The following is a 20143-nucleotide window of genomic DNA, read 5'->3' as shown; positions in this document are numbered from 1 at the left end:
AAACATATTTGAATGGCCAATATTCTTTACATTTTGTCCGATGGGCGATGTTGAACACAATTCTTTCAAAACAAGAAGTACAAAAGGTTGTCTCTACTCCAATATACAATTAACAGACATACCAAATAGATTTTATTTCTTAAAACCAGTTCATAAACACCCGGAAATGGAGGCTACATGCAACCATTCATATTGTCCTTGTAGCTATATATTTCTTGTGAAATAATCATTGCCTGACAAGGCCTGCCTCACATAAGTGCACTTATACATGTATACAATAATTATATATACCCATATACAGCATGCTTAGAACATATAAGTGTGAGAGGCCTATTTTAAACTATCTATATATATATATTATTTAACAAATAGCCTAGAAAACATTTTCTGCGTCTCTATACAGTTATAGAAACACGCGTGGGAGTTTGGGAGAACGAGAAATAATCACTGGGAAAACGAGCCCGTTGAACGAGTTTTTTATAGGTAGAGTGATAAAACAAACAAAGAGAACAAAAGCAAATTTTGCTGTCGCTATTCCGAGTTTCACGCGTTTAAGCGATCATCAGGCAACTCTCTTTGTTTGTTTATGTGTATATATATATATATATATATATATATATATATATATATAAACAAATCAACAAAATATAATCATAAAATTGTATTTCATCGCTACACTGTGTTTCACGTACTAGTTTTAGTACGATCCTCAGGCGATAACTATTTACAACGGTTTACGCGCACGCGTTTTTGATTGATTACGCGAGAGTTTCACTACTATTTACTTGTATTGAGCACTCTGGTTTACTACGCACAAATCCAAGATTATATATATTATTAATTGAAATCTTTATTTGAATGTAATGTACCTTTATATGCAAATTATAAGGTTGAGTTGTTAGAGTTCTGATAAATTTTCTGTTAAACCATATAGTTTGTTGACAACTGAAAATATAAACTAACCAAGTAGAACTGGATCACCTGTAATCAAGCTTGAACTGTACATCATCGCCACTGTTAAGGTAAGACCTGAATTGATTTTTTTTTATTTTGGGTTTGTTGTAAGTAATAATTGTCCATTTTATTTGTAAATATGAGATTGGTATGTCGTTTTGCAAAGACATAACCGACTATTAACGGCTTTACATAATTGCTTTAACTTCAAAAAGAGTTCTTTAAAATGTAATTCGGAGTTTTTATATAACAAATATCACTTCAAACTTTCAGTGTCGACTGCAATCACTGCGTAAATATTTTTGGAAAACAGCAGTCGACGTTTAGTCTTTGAGTAGGGGATTTAATTTAGATGTTGTCGTATTTTGATTGTTCAGTGAAATTAAGCTGTGAAAAGCAATAAATAGCCTGTTCAATGCAACCGGAAAACGGGTGATATTTACTTCGTTTTTACCATATATGAAGGAATATCCTGGCTACGCCTCGAAGACTTTTTCTAGACTGGGTCTAGCTGTTATGACACCTATATATCTGAATCGGCATAAAGAGATCTCCTAAATTATCCGTGAGCTGGCACGACCGGCCGCCGGGCGACGGTACTAATTTCGCCCGGAGATTTAAGCCACTCTTGGAAATGTAAATACAAAATTGAAGTTGTCCGGCATTATATCATGGACGTTAGGCGTTTTTGTAAGTTATGCGCATGCGTGAATTTAAGATTAGTAGAAACTGGTAACTAGCAGACGTTGCAAACGTTAGATAAACTAAATTAAAATTTTGCTTCGCGTCAGCATTACTACCACTTTAAAACTTTTTTTTAAAATGTTTTTTAATAATGGATCATCTTGAAAATATACAGAAAATTCAATGTTAAAATCGATTGAAAGGAAATGTAAAAGTTGCTCTCGGAGAGGAAAAAATCTACGATTTTTAAGCTTTTTAGAGTTTGACATGTGAATTTACCAACAAATATTGGGAAAGCCTTAATTTCATACTTCAAACAAGTTTATAAAGGTGATTCTGATTCAAAAAGCAGCTGAAATTTCTGTAAAAATTTTTAGTACTGTATTTAAAATAATTTGTAGCACAATTAATATATAGCTGAATTTTGATAGCCCGGCAGTCGACTTAATCAATGTATTTAGCACCTATGCGAAAGGAACATTTGTGCATTTCTCAATTCACAATGTACTTTATGACAAGGGTATTATTCAAGCACTCATTTGTTTTCATGCATTTGTTACGAAGCTGTATAGACGATACGAAAACGCAAGTAAAACATAAAAGAACATAAAGACTTATTATAGCTACTTATTATATAGATGTTTCGCAAAATAACATTGACTCGATCTTTGAAAGCAAATCTAAATTGCCGATATTCTTCTGGTATAACATATTTAAATTGTCCATATGAAGTACTTTTGCTCACATCATATTCAACAATTACTATTTTACATAAATTTGCAAACACAGTAAGCTCTTTTTCTTAGATTGTTTATATCATTAAAATTTGGCGAAATATTCATCGGAATTAAGACGTGCACTTATATAGTTCGTGCATAATATAATAGATGTATACAGAGTATGTGATTTTTAGAGCCTGTTTCTAAATACATGGAATTGTAGAGGCTAGCAGCCTTCATAGTTATTTAGTTTTTAGTAGCACAGCACGTTTAATAAATAGAAATTATTGCAGTGTGATTTTTGGCAGTTGGTGGGAATTTTTATATAATGCACGATGCTTAAAACCTTTACGTTTTCACGGTGTACTTAAAGTTATATTTAGAAACAACCGCAGGGTTCAAATTTCGAGTTAATTTCATAACAATCCTCATATTTTAAGTGTTTCGTTCATTTACTACATTTATTATATCCAATATTAAAATGTATCTGGGGTACGAAAATACTGATTTATGTAATTTTCATCTGAAACCAGTCTGTTATTAGAAACAACTGGATTTTAGCGTTCAACAGGGGGCGTGTAGCGCGGGCTTAGATGACAGTTTACGAACATTCTAGAAGCATCGGGGTGTCACAAACACGCACACCGCTTTTCTCTAACGCGCTGCTTGATAGGCACCAGTAATTTAATTGTTTTTACAATGGTTGAAAACATGTTTTGGATTCATTTGGCGTAGTTAAATTCGTATTGCTTATTTCAAGCATAAATCGAAAAGTGCTTGGTAGTATATGAAAAAATATATGAAAATGCTAGTCTATAAAACGACCGGCAAGCTTCTGTATCAGCCTGGGCAGTGTTAATCACAAACAATCCTGAGTGGATTTGTCAAAAAAGTACACTACAGTAGAACTGCACCATTATTGAATCAAGTTAGAATCATACATCACCACTGTTGAGGTAAGATTTCAGTTGGTAAATCTGATTTATTTTTCCACCAAATGCATGTCACTGTCGTAACTTGTTAGTTAAAAAATTGTGTGGTCTTGTCAATTACAAAATTGCACATAAAGTGAATACAGTGAATAATAAGTATAATGGGTATATTTTGATCAAACTTGCTTGATCAAACTTGTGATGCTTTGAGCCCGATTTGAAAAACATTTTGATTAACGTTATATACGAATTCAAATCTCCCTACTGCAATTCTTGCTGCAAAGGCAAGACCACGACCGGACAATCTTTGAGTATCGAACTTGTCAGGAATTTTGCTTACTGTTTAATATTGCTTATACACGCGCTTATACATAACTACGAATATACCAATATTCCGTTGCATAACTGTTAAAGACAAATCACTTAACACTAGCCTCACACACACTGGACTGCCTTTTTATTAAGTAGGTAACCTCAATAGATTTTGTTAAGAATTTTTAATCCCTAACTATTAGGCATTTCTTGTGACTGGATTGTAAACAATATATTTCTTTTGTTTTACTATATTTACATCGAAAAATTAATGAGTTATTCATAATCAGACAGTTTAAATTAAAAGTTTGATGCATGCGTTCTGATATATGCAATCTTTATTCGGAATGACTGTCATTCTATTTTGCTGAAAATATAGGCTGGAATAGGATTTAAATTTAATTTAACTATAGCTATTTTACGCAATATAGCAAATCATTTTCAATAAGTGCCGTACATTTTATATTTTTAACTTTCAAGAAAAAAATTATCAGGACTGATAAAAATTCCAAAACCTAACAAATATACTTTAATTTTGTCTCAACGGTATTATTTCTTAGAACCAGTCCGTAACTACCTGGAAATGAAGACCATACATGGTTAATTCGTTTTTAGTGCCACAGCATGCATACATGTTGACTATATAACCTACTCAATTATTGCAATATTGTTTTTGACAGTTGGTGGGAATATTTCGAATTTTTAATTTATAATGCACAGTGATTTTGGTATAGGTAAATAAACAATCTATAATATCATTCACTGTTTTTTTTTAATATATCCAATTGTGCAAAAGATGTTCACTTGATTTACACAACAATAACCGATTTGAGATTAAACAGGGGACGTGGCGAGGGCTTTTTTACAGGGAAAGACTTTCAACGAAATCCATGGCCATTGCACTTATGAACGCACCAATTTTTGTGCATTCATCCTGTATACACTGAATACAACAAATAAAACAAATTACTGGCCACCTTAGTTAAAATGGTTTTAAAACCGTAGAGGTGTTTCAATTCGTGATGGTTTTGGTTGCCATAAACCAATTCACACACCCACGTCATATGCAACGTTAATTTCAACACTATGCGGTAAAAATACATGCATGCAGTACCCCTCGCCATTTCAAACCATGCAAGCAAACGATTTTCTGAGGTAGCCAGGGGACCTAAGCTTATATTTTGAAATGACGTCCGATGATAAAAGTGATAAAACTATATTTTACTCATTCATAGCTCAATCGTATCTGTATCTGTGTTGTTTATCCAATGTTTATCGATTGCTTGTGAAATGTTTTCAATGAAGTACATACTTTCCGCTTTCCATCAGGACGTGGCTTATTACCAGTCTTAAGCTTCCAAATTTCGCGCATACTCATAATTAACAAAACAATCCAACGTCGACCGTCCATAAAACCGTAGAAAAACGTCTGCGTATGTTTTCAATTACGAAAACTATGGCGGAAAAACTGAATATCAACTTTTGAAACAAAACATACCCATTACAATATTGGTAATGTAGTTAAGAGTGGTAAGAGTGTAAACACAACAGCCCAGGAGCGTTGTCCAAAGGACACCGCGGAAATTGGTAAGACTTCTCAATACTTCGCAATTCTCAAGAAAAAGATTTATAAGTACTCATCAAAATATGTCTTGCACAAAAGATTTGAAAATAGCACACGACAAAAACGAATCGTCCTGATTAATAACCTTTGGTTGGTTGGCTAATGCGGATCAGAACTCAGCAAAAAAATTGTACTTTTTAAATTTATGCAATTTTTTCTCTATCTTTTCTCTGATAGCGATACAGAAATGCACAATTGTGAACCAGTAGATTTTGTGGTTGGAACTTCATGTAAACACCAATTTCTGCGGTGTTGCTTCGAAGTTGCATTTTTTGCATCCACATGTAAAATCATAAGTCCTTGGTATAATGCTCAACTGACGTATTATTTTGAAACATGTAGGATTTGAGCTTCAACTGAAGCAGTCGACCACGTTTCAAGATGTCTTTGTTTAACGTCTTGGTTCTCTTCGTGTATTTGCAATTGTCAACGATAATTTTTGGTCATGAAAATTCAACGAATAATGATGAAGTAAATGGAAAAAATATAAGTATTGTCTCTTGCCAAAAAATTCAATTCGATGAAATAAAATTAGCAGACGTGTTGCATCTAATGCGGGAACCTGCCATAAACACCGTTGAAATAACAGTGACCGTTGCTTCCGCAAATAGAACTCGAATTTTTCCCGAAATGGTGTGGCCCTGGGCTAGCGAAATTGGTCGAACTTTAATTTCTTTGATTTCTCACGCTAAGACCAATATTTTCCTTTCGGCGGCGGTTTTTACCTTCCCATTAGAAGTCGGAATTAAAAGAGTTTCTATTGAAGTCACGGAAGAACCCATTGGTTGTTTACTCACGGGAAAGGAAGGATCTGATCTGATTTTCAACTATCTTTTGAATGATCTTTTCTTACACATGGAAGATAAAGATAAAGACAAGTACTACAAGCTCTGTCGTCCGCATGATGTTGAAGGGCCCGTTCAGTTCAACTGTTGTCGAATTACAGGCCGTCATGATGAGAACCTAAAAATCTGTGCTGATTATTCTTCTATTGTGCTTGAATGGGCTCGTCTCTGGGTGATAATCATATTATTTACAATATTCTCTTTAATGACGTTACCTTTACTAATGGAACACATGTTAACGTGCCATGAAAAAAAGTTTTACAAAACTTCTTTCAGTCATATGTCTCTCACTTCTATCGTGTCAATGATATTCTTTGAAGGTGATGGGCCAGTTAAATCCCTATTAAGACGTTGTGTATTCGTGGGGCTTATGTTTATAGTTTTTCGTCCAAACATTTTTCAGATTTTGTGGTTGAAAATTGTATTTGGTATATGGGCTTTTCTTTTTTGTGTATATGACTTTGTTGAGATGACGTGGAAAAGATTAAACGAGCTAAAAAACGAAATATATGAACCACAGCTTGAGGAAGGCCTGATCAATTGTTTCACATATCCTTTCATATGCGACAAATTTTCAATTAAAAAGGTTCGGCTGGGTCCAAAATGCAAGGTTCTCTTTTTCTGTGCATTATCTCCTATTTGGATAGCATGTAATCTTTGTATGTTTGTCTTTTGTAAGTTTCTGAAATGTTTCTTTTTTCCCTATGGCTATGCTGTTCATGGAGAAATAAGTTGTATATGCCTGCGTATTCTTGCATTTCTTATAAGATTGCTTACTTTGGGGGCTATCTTATACTTTACCTGGTCGATTCTTATATTCGTTTTCTCTGTAACTGTTGGGTTGATTCTAAATGGAGAGATTTTTAATCCTGTCGTTGCCATCGTTATGGTACTGATAGTCTTTTTTTGGAGAAGTTGGCAGTTTTCAGTTGAAGCACAATGTTTGCGACTTAAAACGACCATCATCAACGTTTGCAAGGACAAAGCAAAAAATATTGTTGTCAATAATGGTCCTAATGCAGGAGGCACCACGAGTTCCACAGGTAAACCAACAACTAACGCTCGCAGTAGGAAAAATAGACAAATTTAGGCCTGATTAATTCACACTAGTTCTTAAGAATGGGGGATCAATTGTATTATTTTCCGATAGACAAAACATTTTGCGTACTATAGTGACCCCATAGGCCCAGAAAATGGGAATCCCAAATTCTTACGACAATTGTGAATCAGGCTTTAGCATAAGGACGGGAACGTAAAGAGGAGGTGAAAATGGCCAATAAATACCGTATCATGTCCAAATATAGACGCATCACACCATTTATTCGCCATTTCTACGTTTCTACATTTCTACGACGTCCACGTCCTCTTGCTAAATCTGCCTAGCTGAATGTTTCTAGAACACGGTATCGGTGTCAAGTTACGCGTGCAAAGTTCTGTCCTATAGCAACACTGTTTAAAAAACAACGTTATCAGCTTTTCTATATATTAAATGATTTTTTAATAATTGAGTTTAAAAAGATTTCTTTTAGCCGCCATCCGGCTCGTCGTAGATGCCTAAGATCCCTAATACATAAGTAGCACCCACGTCCCAGCTTCAACTTTCTGTTAACTGAATTTCATTATTCAAGCGTTATTAGTACTCAAACTCAAACCACGCCGCCAATTTAAACGTTACATAATCAAGACTTTTTTCATTATCACATGGTCAATCTATGGCCCCATCCCTTTAAAGATTTCCTGATATATATATATATATATATATATATATATATATAATTATATATATATATATGTATGTTATTTACCAGATTGGAGGTCCGTATAGGGAAATATTTGCCAAGGTCTCAAAAACAGGAGGGAAATATTTTCCTATACGGACCGACTAAACTGGTAAATAATAGATTTATTTATAACACGGACCTCATATGGACCTTCGCGTAGCCAATCAGATTGCAGGAAACGCTAAAATATGAATTTGGACTACAAGAAAAAAGATAGAAATACGTATTTCGGTAGATATTGCATGGTATAAAATTACATCGCTTTTATATAGAGGACCATGCTGATGAAGATGAAATACTGGCTATTAAATTTGAAGAGAAAACTGGCGAGGCAATGGTATCAAAGAAACTTTACGAAGACATCAGCAAAATAATTCTTCCTTTGGACTATCTTCTGTTTCGTTTTTTCCGAAGAGTCGTCTTCGTTAGTTTATACGCAGTGATTATGTTTATGGTCTTGAGTCTATCGCGGAAAACGGGACTCTCTGCTGGTGCTCAAGCACTTAGCGCTATTGTTGGTATCCTAATACCGTTTATTTTTGACACAATTTACGCCGATAATCATAAAGCACAAAGGAACTCGATAAATATAGCGACAAAGGCCCAGGTTGGGCATCTATTAAAGGTTCACAAACGCGAAAACAACATAATTAGGGTTGAATTAGTCAACAATTTGACAAGTTAGAATTATTTTGTCCTGTGCAGACTATCAGTAGCCTGCATGTGTTTTGGCACACAACCGGCTACGCTATTCGAGAATATTTTCGGGGAGCATGGAACTATATTATAATATTAATTGATCAAGCTAAGCCTGGATTCTTTAAAATCATAATCTAAACAACGTAATATAGTCATAGAGTTTATTCTGTAACATCGCATATACAAGAGAACGTAGTTGCGAACCATCCCAATTTTGTGGAACAAAAGAGGCCCACAAGTGAACAATGGGAAGTAGATTAGTAGTCTATTATACAGGGTGTTCAAAAGGCCGATAACTATTGAATTCATCCATAATTATAACAATGTCAATGTAACAGTTAGAGTTTGAATGCCTAAGCATCCTGTTGGAACCCACAAGTGTATAAATGTTTGATAATAAATTAAATTTGTTCAGCTGCACCCATTCACAAATGATTTTTATTAACAATATTAACACTTCACTAGCAATACATGCATGCAGCATACCCTCGCCATTTCAAACGAAGCAAAATATTTCCTCCGCTAGCCAGACCTTACCCTCTAAGCTTATGTTAGGAAATGACCTAAATCAGCCCATAGGCCCAGCATAGCTGATGTTTCAAATTTTTCCAAAAGGTGAAGTAAAATCACCAGTATTCCTGCTGAATTTATTTATTTGAGGGTTGATGCATACTTCACTATACTTCACTATATAGTTAAATCTTCAAAACATCAAAACTGCACAAATTTTAAAATCCCCAAGCACTAAACGTCGAATTTTGTTTTCGATTATTGAATTTATGCAGTGATTACAGTCGACTCTATATAAGCTTTAAAGTGATTTGTTTTTAAAGCTCCGAATTACACTTTCAAGAATTATTTTTTAATAAAGTTTAGGCGATGATGTAAATCCTTAAATAGTTGGGCAGGTCTTCGTAAAACGACATACAAGGTGCTCATACTTATGAAAATAAAATGCATTCTTACACCAAACACGAAATAAACAAAATAGACACCTACCACTTCAAGGATTATAAACTACGAGTCGTTTGTTATTTCTCCACTAGTCGTTCCTATCTCACCAACTGTTTCAGTATGTGTTCTGATAATCTTTTAATCTTCTCCCAGTGTTTATACAATTGTTATTTGATTCCATATTTCATTTTGATTAAAGTTTACGAAACATGTTTTCAAAAAAAATGCTGTGCAAAATGACGGTTAAAATACGGACGTTCTCTTTGAGATACAAACTTTTTGCCTTAGCCAATCAGCAAGTCGTAGATTACCGTTCTTTACTAGTTCAAATTTCGCGCATGCGTACAAATACCATGAGCATTAAACGTGCAAGGGCCATGGCATTTGGGCAACTTAATTTGGTTTCCGCTATGTTCTGTCACAATACCCGGGTCGGGTGTAATTCCTAATCTCCGGGCGGAACTAGTGAACAACTGACTGCTTATATAATATATGAAAGAAACCTAACCAATTTAAGATGGAGTGGGTGTTCAAAAAAAATACTGTATTGACGTACTTACATTGTTTAATAAGTACATTTAACCATGTCAGAAACATAGTTTAATGCTTGAATACGTACTGCATAGAAATCTGCATTGCAAAATGGCAACCCGATTTAACCGCGCCTCAGAAAAGTATTTTTTGCTTCACAGTTCTGACTTCCGTGTTATTTTGCAACATTTAGGTGTTGAGGTCGAAAGCAGCCAAGTTTCAAAATGCCTCTGTCTAACCACCTGACTGTCTTTGTGTATTTGCAATTGTCATTGACAATATTTGCTGATAAGAATTCAACGAATATTAGTGGAGTGGATGGAAAGAATACTAGTTTTATCTCTTGCAAGACTATTCAATTCGATGAGATAAAATTGGCAGACGTGTTGCATCTAATGCGGGAACCTGCCATAAACACCGTTGAAATAACAGTGACCGTTGCTTCCGCAAATAGAACTCGAATTTTTCCCGAAATGGTGTGGCCCTGGGCTAGCGAAATTGGTCGAACTTTAATTTCTTTGATTTCTCGCGCCAAAACTAGTATATTCGCTTCGTCTTTATATACTTTTGCTTTAGAAGTCGGAGTTGAAAGAGTTTTTATTGAAGTTACGGAAGAACCCATTGGTTGTTTACCCTCCGGAGAAAAAGGATCTAATCAAATCTTTAAACTTCTTTTGAATGATCTGTTTTTTCACATGGAAGATAATGACAAGGACATGTATTACAAATTGTGTCTTCCTGATCATGTTGAAGGACCTTCCAAATTTAACTGTTGTCGAATAATTGGTAATAGGACAATCTGTGCTGATTATGATTCCATGGTGCTCAAATGGGCTCGCCCAGGCTCAATAGTCGTTGTGGCAATATTCGCTATTACGATGTTACCTTTCCTACTAGATCACATAATGACCTATCCAGAAATAACATTTTATAAAACTTCTTTCAGTCATATGTCTCTTATTTCTATTATTTCCATGATATTCTTTGAAGGTTATGGACATTTCAAATCATTTCTGAGACGGTTTGTGTTTGTTTTGCTCACATTAATTGTGTTTCTTCCGGTCGATTTTTTTGAATATTTCTGTTTAAAAATTTTATTTTCTATCTGGGCTGCTCTGTTTTGTCTCTACCCTGACAAGCAGATAACAAACGGAGAATTCAACAAACAAAAAGATAAAAAATTAAAACCCCATTTTGGCAAAAACCTAATCTTCTGTTTCACACCCCCTGTCTATCTTCACGAACACTTCTGCAAACCTCAAGACAGAAAAGACGGCGCATCAGACAAATCACACAGATCGTGCAAGAAACTATTTTCCAAATTAGGTGTTTACATATTTGATCTCCTTTTAGCATTTCTTGGTTCTTTAGGGTATCCAATCATTGTAGCCGTTTTTTTATGCATATATGTCCTTTTCAATTTCGCATTAGGTTTTGTTGTTCCCCAAACCAGTTTTTGTAAACAATGTTATCTAAAAGTTATCGAATTCATTTTCGGGACTATTATAAGATTGATAACTTTGGTGGTTATGGTCTTTTTCACTGGGTCGATTCTTATATTTCTTCTCTCTATAACTGTTGGGTTGATTCTAAATGGGGCGTTCTTCAATCCTTTCATTGCTCCCATTGTCACTCTGATAGTTTTTTTTTGGAAAAATTGGAAGTTCTCGGTTGAAGCACGATGCTTGCAACTTAAAACGTTAATCATTGAAGTTTGCGAGGATAAAATGGAGACGACGGGCACGGACGAAACGTTAATCATTGAAGTTTGCGAGGATAAAATGGAGACGACGGGCACGGACGAAACGTTAATCATTGAAGTTTGCGAGGATAAAATGGAGACGACGGGCACGGACGAAAGCAATGCTATTTCTAACAACGAACCAAAATCATCAAAATGGGACTTTCTATTCTGGTGGAGACATTCATGCATTGAAGCAAGTCGTTGCTCAGGTAAAACGATGAACGAACGTACTAATTACCGGCTACATCCGCCAACAACCGACAATTCACAAACGTGCAAATACCGGCATAAATATACAGAAACGAACCAAAGTCAGGCTGATAAATATAGCACTAAAATACGATCCTCTATTAAATAAACTTAAACTAAAAGTATTTGTTTATTTAATAAAACATTGTCATCTTAGAGGCGCTGAAAATGTGGCGCTCCAATTATTGTGAATTTATAGTAAACAAACAACTAGTTTTCACTGAATAAAAGCGTAAAACATTGTTTTATGACCTCGGGTCGATAGACACAATAAGGATAAACATATGCGTATGGCTCAGTCACTTGATAGCATAAAAACACTGGAATCCCTGGACAGCATGAACGCTTGACTTTAAAGTTCTGCGATAAGATATATTTCCTTTTATTATATATGGCGTGCGGGTCTTGTGACTACATGCCGTGCGTTGATTGGTTGTTTGTGGGTCTGGAATACCCTAGTATTAGACCGTTGACGAAATAACGGTCCAACTTACATATTTCTAAACAAAAAAATATTTCACTTTTATTCTTCACATGAAAAATATATGTTATTTACCGGATTGCATGGAGGTCCGTATAGGGAAATATTTCCCGAGGTATCAAAAACTGCCCGAGACGTTTTTTGTTACCGAGGGCAATATTCCCCTATACAGACCGACCAAACCGGTAAATAATCTTTCTTTTTTTTCATTATTTGATTCTCTCGAGGAAATTTAAGTGGCGCCAAATAAACAAGATTGATCATGACATATTTATTTTTATGAAATAACATGTATATAACGCCTGTTCTGATTGGTCGAAGCCTGTGTTTCGATCAGGCCATCCAAACACGGAAATTTAAAGTTTTAAAGAATTTAAATTTAAATTCAGGCCTTGTCGTTCGGCTAGTGTTTCGCGCGCTTTTCTTAACTCTTGCAACATTCCCGCGTGTTTGGATCAGGCCATCCAAACACGGAACCATTTAAGTAATTGTATAAAATGCAATTAAACGAATATACAAGCAAATTCCACGTATCAAAGAATTAATTCCTTTTTAAAATATATAAAATAGTTTATTATAAGGCAGGAAAACGTTAAATAGAAATTCTATTTAGTCCGATTCATTGTCATCACTGGGATTTAAATTTCGCGCGATCCGTACGGCCTGACTCTCCTAGCCATTCAGATTGCAAGAAAGCAATGCAGTACAGTAAAATACCTTATCAACCGATAACATTCGGTCCGTACTGGAAAATTATCAGACCTCGGTCTTTTATTTTTTCAGGACGGACCTCATATTCGGCTAATAAGTGGTATATAATTATAGATGTTAAAAAGTTAAAAGATGACATTTCGAGTTATTACAGAACGTCTTATTAAGTCAATAAATCTTTATTAATTCGAGTTTATTTTTTTATTGTAATCTACTCTTTTATTACATATATAGCTTCTAGAAAATTTTGATGCTATCTATACAGCTAGTCATTGTCTGCATTTTTATTTAGCTTGTTGTTAATATTTTTAAGTTTATTTCTGTGTATCCTCCTTCAGTCGGTAAATTTGTTCCTTTATTGTCGGTCTTTGTCGGTATAGATAGCGCGACTCCAATATATTTAAAGTTCTTTCAAGTTTACAATTAGACGTGAGAGATCTATTTAATATTTACAAAGCAAAGGAATCAGTTCTAAAGAATGAATCGAAGTTAATCCTCTTGCTAGATTATCCATTCATCCAGTTAAAATGTTACATTACTCTATAATTTATAGATAGCAATAAAGGTCAAGAAAATGGCAAAAATGATGAAAACAATTACAATGGAGATAAATTACTGGCTATCAAATTTGAAGAAAAACTGGCGAGCAATGATATCAAGAAACTTTACAGAAATCAGCAAATAATTTTTCCTTTGGACTATCTTCTATTTTATTTGTTCGAAGATTTTTTTCGTAATTGTTTACGCTTTCCTTGTTGTTGTCTTTTCTAGCGAGGATTCAGGGATTATGGAGAGCGTTCAGCACTCAGCGCTATTGTTGCGATCTTACTCGTTCTTTTGACAATTTACGCTGATCATCATACAGCACGAAGACCGCGGTAAATATGGCACGAAAGAAAACTGAACATATCATATTGAGAGTTAAAAACAAAAGAGAACTTGTTTCTTGTTCAGTTGAAATATCCCAACAATTTTTCACACAATTGTTAAAATCAATGGAACAATCGCTTAGTGCAATCGAAAAATTGATTATTAGAGAAAATATTCCAGCAATCGAACAACGTCTAACAATCAAACAATGGTGGCTAATAACTAAACAATCGTGGAAAGCGATCGAATGTTCGTGGCAGACAATGTTGTCAACACATCAACAATTAGAGCTCATAATACAACAATTAAATTCCACCATGCAGCAAGAACAGTCAAATCCTACAATGCAACAAGAACAGTCAGATCCTACAATGCAACAAGAACAGTCAAATCCTACAATGCAACAAGAACAGTCAAATCCTACAATGCAACAAGAACAGTCAAATCCTACAATGCAAGAACAGTCAAATCCTACAATTCAACAAGAACAGTCAAATCCTACAATGCAACAAGAACAGTCAATCCTACAATGCAACAAGAACAGTCAAATCCTACAATGCAACAAGAACAGTCAAATCCTACAATGCCAAGAACAGTCAATCCTACAATGCAACAAGAACAGTCAAATCCTACAATGCAACAAGAACAGTCAAATCCTACAATGCACAAGAACAGTCAAATCCTACAATGCAACAAGAACAGTCAAATCCTACAATGCAACAAGAACAGTCAAATCCTACAATGCGACAAGAACAGTCAAATCCTACAATGCAACAAGAACAGTCAAATCCTACAATTCAACAAGAACAGTCAAATCCTACAATGCAACAAGAACAGTCAGATCCTACAATGCAACAACAACAGTCAAATCCTACAATGCAACAACAACAGTCAAATCCTACAATGCAACAACAACAGTCAAATCCTACAATGCAACAAGAACAGTCAGATCCTACAATGCAACAAGAACAGTCAGATCCTACAATTCAACAAGAACATTCAGATCCTACAATGCAACAAGAACAGTCAGATCCTACAATGCAACAAGAACAGTCAAATCCTACAATGCAACAAGAGCGGTTAAATCAAACAATGCAAACATTAGGGATCACCAAGCGACAATTGAAACTAGCAGCCGAAAAGTTGAAGAACGGGCAAGTGACGAAAAATATCGAGCAGTCGTGGGACAAAATCAAACAATACCTAGAATCATGGAAAAAAATCAAAGAAATATGGGGTGGGATCGATATACATGGTATTCAGTTGGAACAACCGTCGGAAGATTTCACAAAATTCAAAAAATCATTTGAAAATTTCAAAGAATCATGGGAAAGAAATGAAGAATTAAAATTTGAACAACATTGGAGAAAAATTAAAAGCTGGGTACTGAATGATATTCCTAGCCTTCCCTCCTGTCATTCCTAACCTGATCGTGGCCATAACGATGGTAAAAAAATTGTGCCAAAATAAGTGACTATTTCAATTTATCGCAAACAAAATTTATGGGGTAGCTGAAAAACATCAGTTAGTTCGTTTAGTAACTTTTCAGGGGCCGGTTGCAATTGTATGAAAGCTGGATAGCGCTATCCACCAAACAGTCGTTTCTTCAATCGCTTTAACATTGATTAAATAGTAATCTTGTAATCTTATAGTAATCTTGAATTGTTGCTCCTTTTTAATAATTGTTGGTTCCAAGGTGAAATATTGTTTGTCAAGCATTTTAGTTCGATTGAAAAAATCACTATCCGATGGATAGCGCTATTCAGCCTTCGTACAACCCAAAGTTTAGCATTATTCTAGAACACATTCTATGCATGAGTTACAACGAACTATTTGACTATGCCTCTTGTGACAGCCCTTCACGACAGGTATACGGAACACTCTTATATAGACCTGTTCACAAAATAAATTGATTTTAGCTGCTCATATAAAAGATTTCTTTCCTTTTCCTTGAAAACCCCAACAAATTTTAACATTGCTGAAAATCATAGCTTATACGTGCCTATGTACCTTTGAATTTTAATTACAAAAATAATTTCTAAAGGTTTCATCCAAGAACGAACAAGGTTATATAACTTACCAACATGCATTAATTTAATATTATACTACAAAATCGGAGAACCTCAGAAGCGTGTTAGTTAAACTTTGTTATAAAATTCTGTGTATAATTTAACATATCTTGGATACTTGCGTCATTGTTTGTGTTACGTGGTGAATCTTATAAAGGACCCGTAAGTTTGATATAAACATAGATATAAACCGTCTAGTTTGATATATATAGACATGTTAAAGAGAAAATATAGCTAAATATGGTTCCTTTCTCGTCACGTGTCTATTGTATTTTAGCTAAACGTACCAATGGCATTCGTCTTGCTCAGCTCATCAACCTTGACTTGAAAAATATGTTAATTATAAGATTGCTATTGGTTTATCTGTGCAAAATACAATAGACATGTGATGAGAAAGGAACAATTTTTTTGCATAAATCTACCTCAACATAGATAATGAGTTGTATTGTAGTTTTATATGGTCTGTGAATCTATAGGTGGGATTGTGGGAAAAGTTCGTGAGGTGCCGCCATGCATGATTAGTACAAAGCGAAAAAAAATGTGAAATTTGATTGTGGCAAACCGGTGCTCAGTAAGCTGTTAACAATCTTAGTTCGAGTATATCTTCCTCTATATTATATATATATTATATTTATATTATATTATATATATATATATATATATATATATATATATATATATATATATAGGAAACAATTGTAACTACCACGGCCAGAATTGTTTCCTATATGTCTTTGCTACCGAGCAGTGTGGGAATACTTGTTGGTTATTTATATATATATATATATTATATATTATATATATATAATATATATTATATATTATATATATATTATATATATTATATATGTACGCCCTTAACACTAAATAAGTCCGGGTACTGTGCACGTTAGGAGTTGTGTGTTGAAAATAGGAAAAACTTTAATGCCGGGTAAACGAAAGTAAAACTAAAAACACCGCACAAAGGAACTTAAAAATGAAAAGCCTGGTTGAAAATCACAACATATTCAGTTATTACGTCTGAGCTTGAGTAGGTTTGATGTGCTTAGTCCATATTAGCGCGAGTAACAATAAATATAGAGTTGTATAATGTTGCTTTTGCGTGTACAAACAAAGCGTTTGCGGTTCGTATTAAAACCGAACCTGTCCTTCTTCAGCCAATCAGTCCCAAACTTGTGCCTGTTTTGCACGCTTTTTGTAGCTTACACTACCATTATTGAATCTACAACAACATGCACAATTAAATGTATTTCTAAAAACTCCCTATTTTTCTACATCTTTAAATTGCGTTGAAAACTAAATGGTTAAATACACTTTAAATTACTATTACATTAATACTTTAATTAATTGCGATAGTCCCTATTCAGCTTATTCTCTTTAGGCTGGGGTTTAGTGAGCAATGGCCTATATAACAATCTTAATAATTGTTTTACTATGTTACAGGTTTTTAAAAACTGACTGAGGCAACAAGTTATTATTTGGTCGTATCCTACGAGTCAATACGAAATGTCTTTATTTGTGTATCTAAAGTTTGCAGTTTTCATCCTCGCTCTGTCCTCGGCTAGTTTCGCTGAAGAAAATGCAACTTCTTCCACAGAAAGTACAAATATTTCAACCGACCAACAAATGACAGCTGTCAATATGACAAATGCATCATCCATTTGCCAAAGCTACAAGCGTAAACTTCAAATTGATGAATCAGACGTCGAGGAAATTCTGAGACTTATGCATATTTATACTACTAATGTTGTAGAGATAGAAGTAACTGTCGGTTCGAATAATAATTCTCTCCAATTCACATGGTATTGGGCAAGCGAAATTGGTCGAACCATCATCTCACTGATTGCAAAAAATAATATTTCGTCGCTGTCTTCCTCTAGTTCTTACCACTTAACCACGCTTAAGGCTGGGATCGAAAAACTGAATGTTGTCGTTTCTGAATCTGAGGATAACTACGGATGTTTGCCAACAGGAATCAACGAGTCTGAAATTGCTTTTAACTTTTTGCTACATAAGCTTTTTCGTCCAGAGGACGCTCATGACTATAAATTATGCCGGCTTCACAGTGATGAGAGGGATGTGAAACAATACAACTGCTGTAGGGTAGCCATAGGAAACCTGACAATTTGCGCTGACTATTCATCAATTATTCTTGAACATGCTGAAAGTTACCTAACCTGGGCAGTGGTCTTCCTCTTTCTCTACATTGGTTGTCCTCTGATGCTTAATTATATACTATCATTCCAGGAGGAGAGTGATAAATACAAGATCACTGACAGTCCTATGGCACTTTCATTTATTTTCCATAGCGTATTTTTCAAGGCATCGAAAAATCCATCAAAAAAATGTCTTAGAAGATTGGCATTTTCGTTGACAGTCACAATGATTCTCAGTATTACTTTCTCAGATAGGAATTCCATTATAATTTTGTCGGTGTGGACCTTCTTTTTTACGATTTTTGATATCTTTGACATGAATGAGTTCTTTAAGAAGCGATTAATAGGAACTGATAAAGTCAATTTCTTCAAAAAATATCTCTTCCTTTTAACATTACCGTTAAATGTCAAATTCTATTGGACGATTTTTGCAGAGAAGCGTTCGCAAGGTGAGCGTTCGCATGCAGAGGATCGTTTCCGAGTACAACGTTTACAAGAGGAGCATCCTTCAGAGGATATTTCACCAGAAGAGCATTCACAAGTGGGGCATTGGCAAGAGGAGCGTTCACGAGAATGTCCATCCCTCGGTGAGCTTTTTTCAAAGATGGTCTCTTCAGCCTGCTGGAAGCATATGCATAAGCAATTATGGACAGTAATATACATTTTCTTTTGCGTGATTCTATATCCATTATTTGCGTGTGTTACTTTTTCTCTCGCTACCGCCACCCAACATATAACGTGGTTTATACTTATTTTTAAATATAGCAAGCGCTGCGCATATTTAGGAACCATCACTATTAATTTGATTAATTATGCTATGGTTCCAATGACTTGCGCTATTGTTTTCGTCTTCGTTACAACTTTTTTAAATTATGTCCTCTTTTTCGTCATCGGTCTATACCTTAATGGATCAATTTACAGCCCAATCGTGACGCCGATTGCAGTTTTTATCGTTTATTCTTGGGGCAGCTGGAGATCGTTGGTAGAAACAAAGTACTTGCAACTTAAAAATAGAATTTACGAAGTTTGCAAGGAATGTGCAAAGAATAGAGGTTCTGCTGAAGATGAATTGCAAATTTTGGATACTTCTTTGGGGGATAATGCCGTTGCTGAAGCAGAAATTCACAATGAAGATCGTTCTGTTGGAATTATGTATTCTGTTAACGTTAAGGACGGAGCTATTCCGGAAGCTCTCTATGATAAACTACGTAAAAATATCTTGCCGTATAACGAAGTCTTGTTTTATTTCTTCGTACGAATGTATTTTGTGTTCAATTTTTGTCTTTTTTTGTCTGTTATGATATTATTAGCTCAAAAGTCCAACATTTCGGAGCCTGTTCAAATCATGAGCACATTTGCAATAGCTACACTTCCGCTTCTGTTTACCATAGTATTGGCTGAAGACACATCTGAGCAAAAAGATGCCTATAACGAGGAACTGAAGCAAGAAATCGACAAATTTTTGGAAATAGTAAAAACATCTGAAAATATGGTAATTGTTAATGTGAAATGTGAAGAGAAAAAGATTTACATAGCAGAAATTATTCATTCTCTTCGCCATGTTTCATCCCAAATGCGAATGCTATTGCGAGGCGACAGACATGCATCGAGTACTCAACTACAGTGAACACCAACCTTATAAAAGAAATTACATTAACTGTTAAAGTATTTATATCCGTCGGACGAATGCCAACATCACTCTAGTTCATTTAAAATCAAACGCAACAGTTTGTAGCTAAATGCTTTTGACATGTTCATCCTGATAGGCGCGAAAATATCTTCGCGAATTGGCAAACAATTTTACTGAATTTACCGACAAAAAATATAA

The 20143-nt window shown here is 34.8% G+C and overlaps 4 protein-coding genes across 4 annotated transcripts; all 4 read left to right on the top strand.

Moving 5' to 3' along the window:
• Positions 1-1570: 1570 nt before the first annotated feature.
• LOC114523898 lies at positions 1571-6903 on the top strand. Its single transcript, XM_028544959.1, has 3 exons — positions 1571-1590; positions 5568-6720; positions 6839-6903. Exons 2-3 carry the CDS (start codon positions 5607-5609, stop codon positions 6901-6903), a joined length of 1179 nt encoding a protein of 392 aa, XP_028400760.1. The 5' UTR covers positions 1571-1590; positions 5568-5606.
• Positions 6786-8930, top strand: LOC114524071. Its single transcript, XM_028545186.1, has 2 exons — positions 6786-7113; positions 8124-8930. Exons 1-2 carry the CDS (start codon positions 6957-6959, stop codon positions 8534-8536), a joined length of 570 nt encoding a protein of 189 aa, XP_028400987.1. The 5' UTR covers positions 6786-6956; the 3' UTR covers positions 8537-8930.
• Positions 8931-11245: 2315 nt separating this feature from the next.
• On the top strand, positions 11246-14102 carry LOC114523897. Its single transcript, XM_028544958.1, has 3 exons — positions 11246-11988; positions 13774-13862; positions 13992-14102. Exons 1-3 carry the CDS (start codon positions 11565-11567, stop codon positions 14100-14102), a joined length of 624 nt encoding a protein of 207 aa, XP_028400759.1. The 5' UTR covers positions 11246-11564.
• Positions 14103-14762: 660 nt separating this feature from the next.
• LOC114524089 (transcription factor SPT20 homolog) lies at positions 14763-15963 on the top strand. The gene has a single exon (XM_028545204.1). It carries the CDS (start codon positions 14778-14780, stop codon positions 15513-15515), a length of 738 nt encoding a protein of 245 aa, XP_028401005.1. The 5' UTR covers positions 14763-14777; the 3' UTR covers positions 15516-15963.
• The last annotated feature ends 4180 nt before the right edge of the window (positions 15964-20143 follow it).

This window comes from Dendronephthya gigantea, unplaced genomic scaffold (genome assembly GCF_004324835.1).
Source record: "Dendronephthya gigantea isolate DGI-Jeju-01 unplaced genomic scaffold, DenGig_1.0 000029F, whole genome shotgun sequence".
Taxonomy (NCBI): domain Eukaryota; kingdom Metazoa; phylum Cnidaria; class Anthozoa; order Malacalcyonacea; family Nephtheidae; genus Dendronephthya; species Dendronephthya gigantea.
This window is presented reverse-complemented; position numbering and strand designations above follow the sequence as displayed.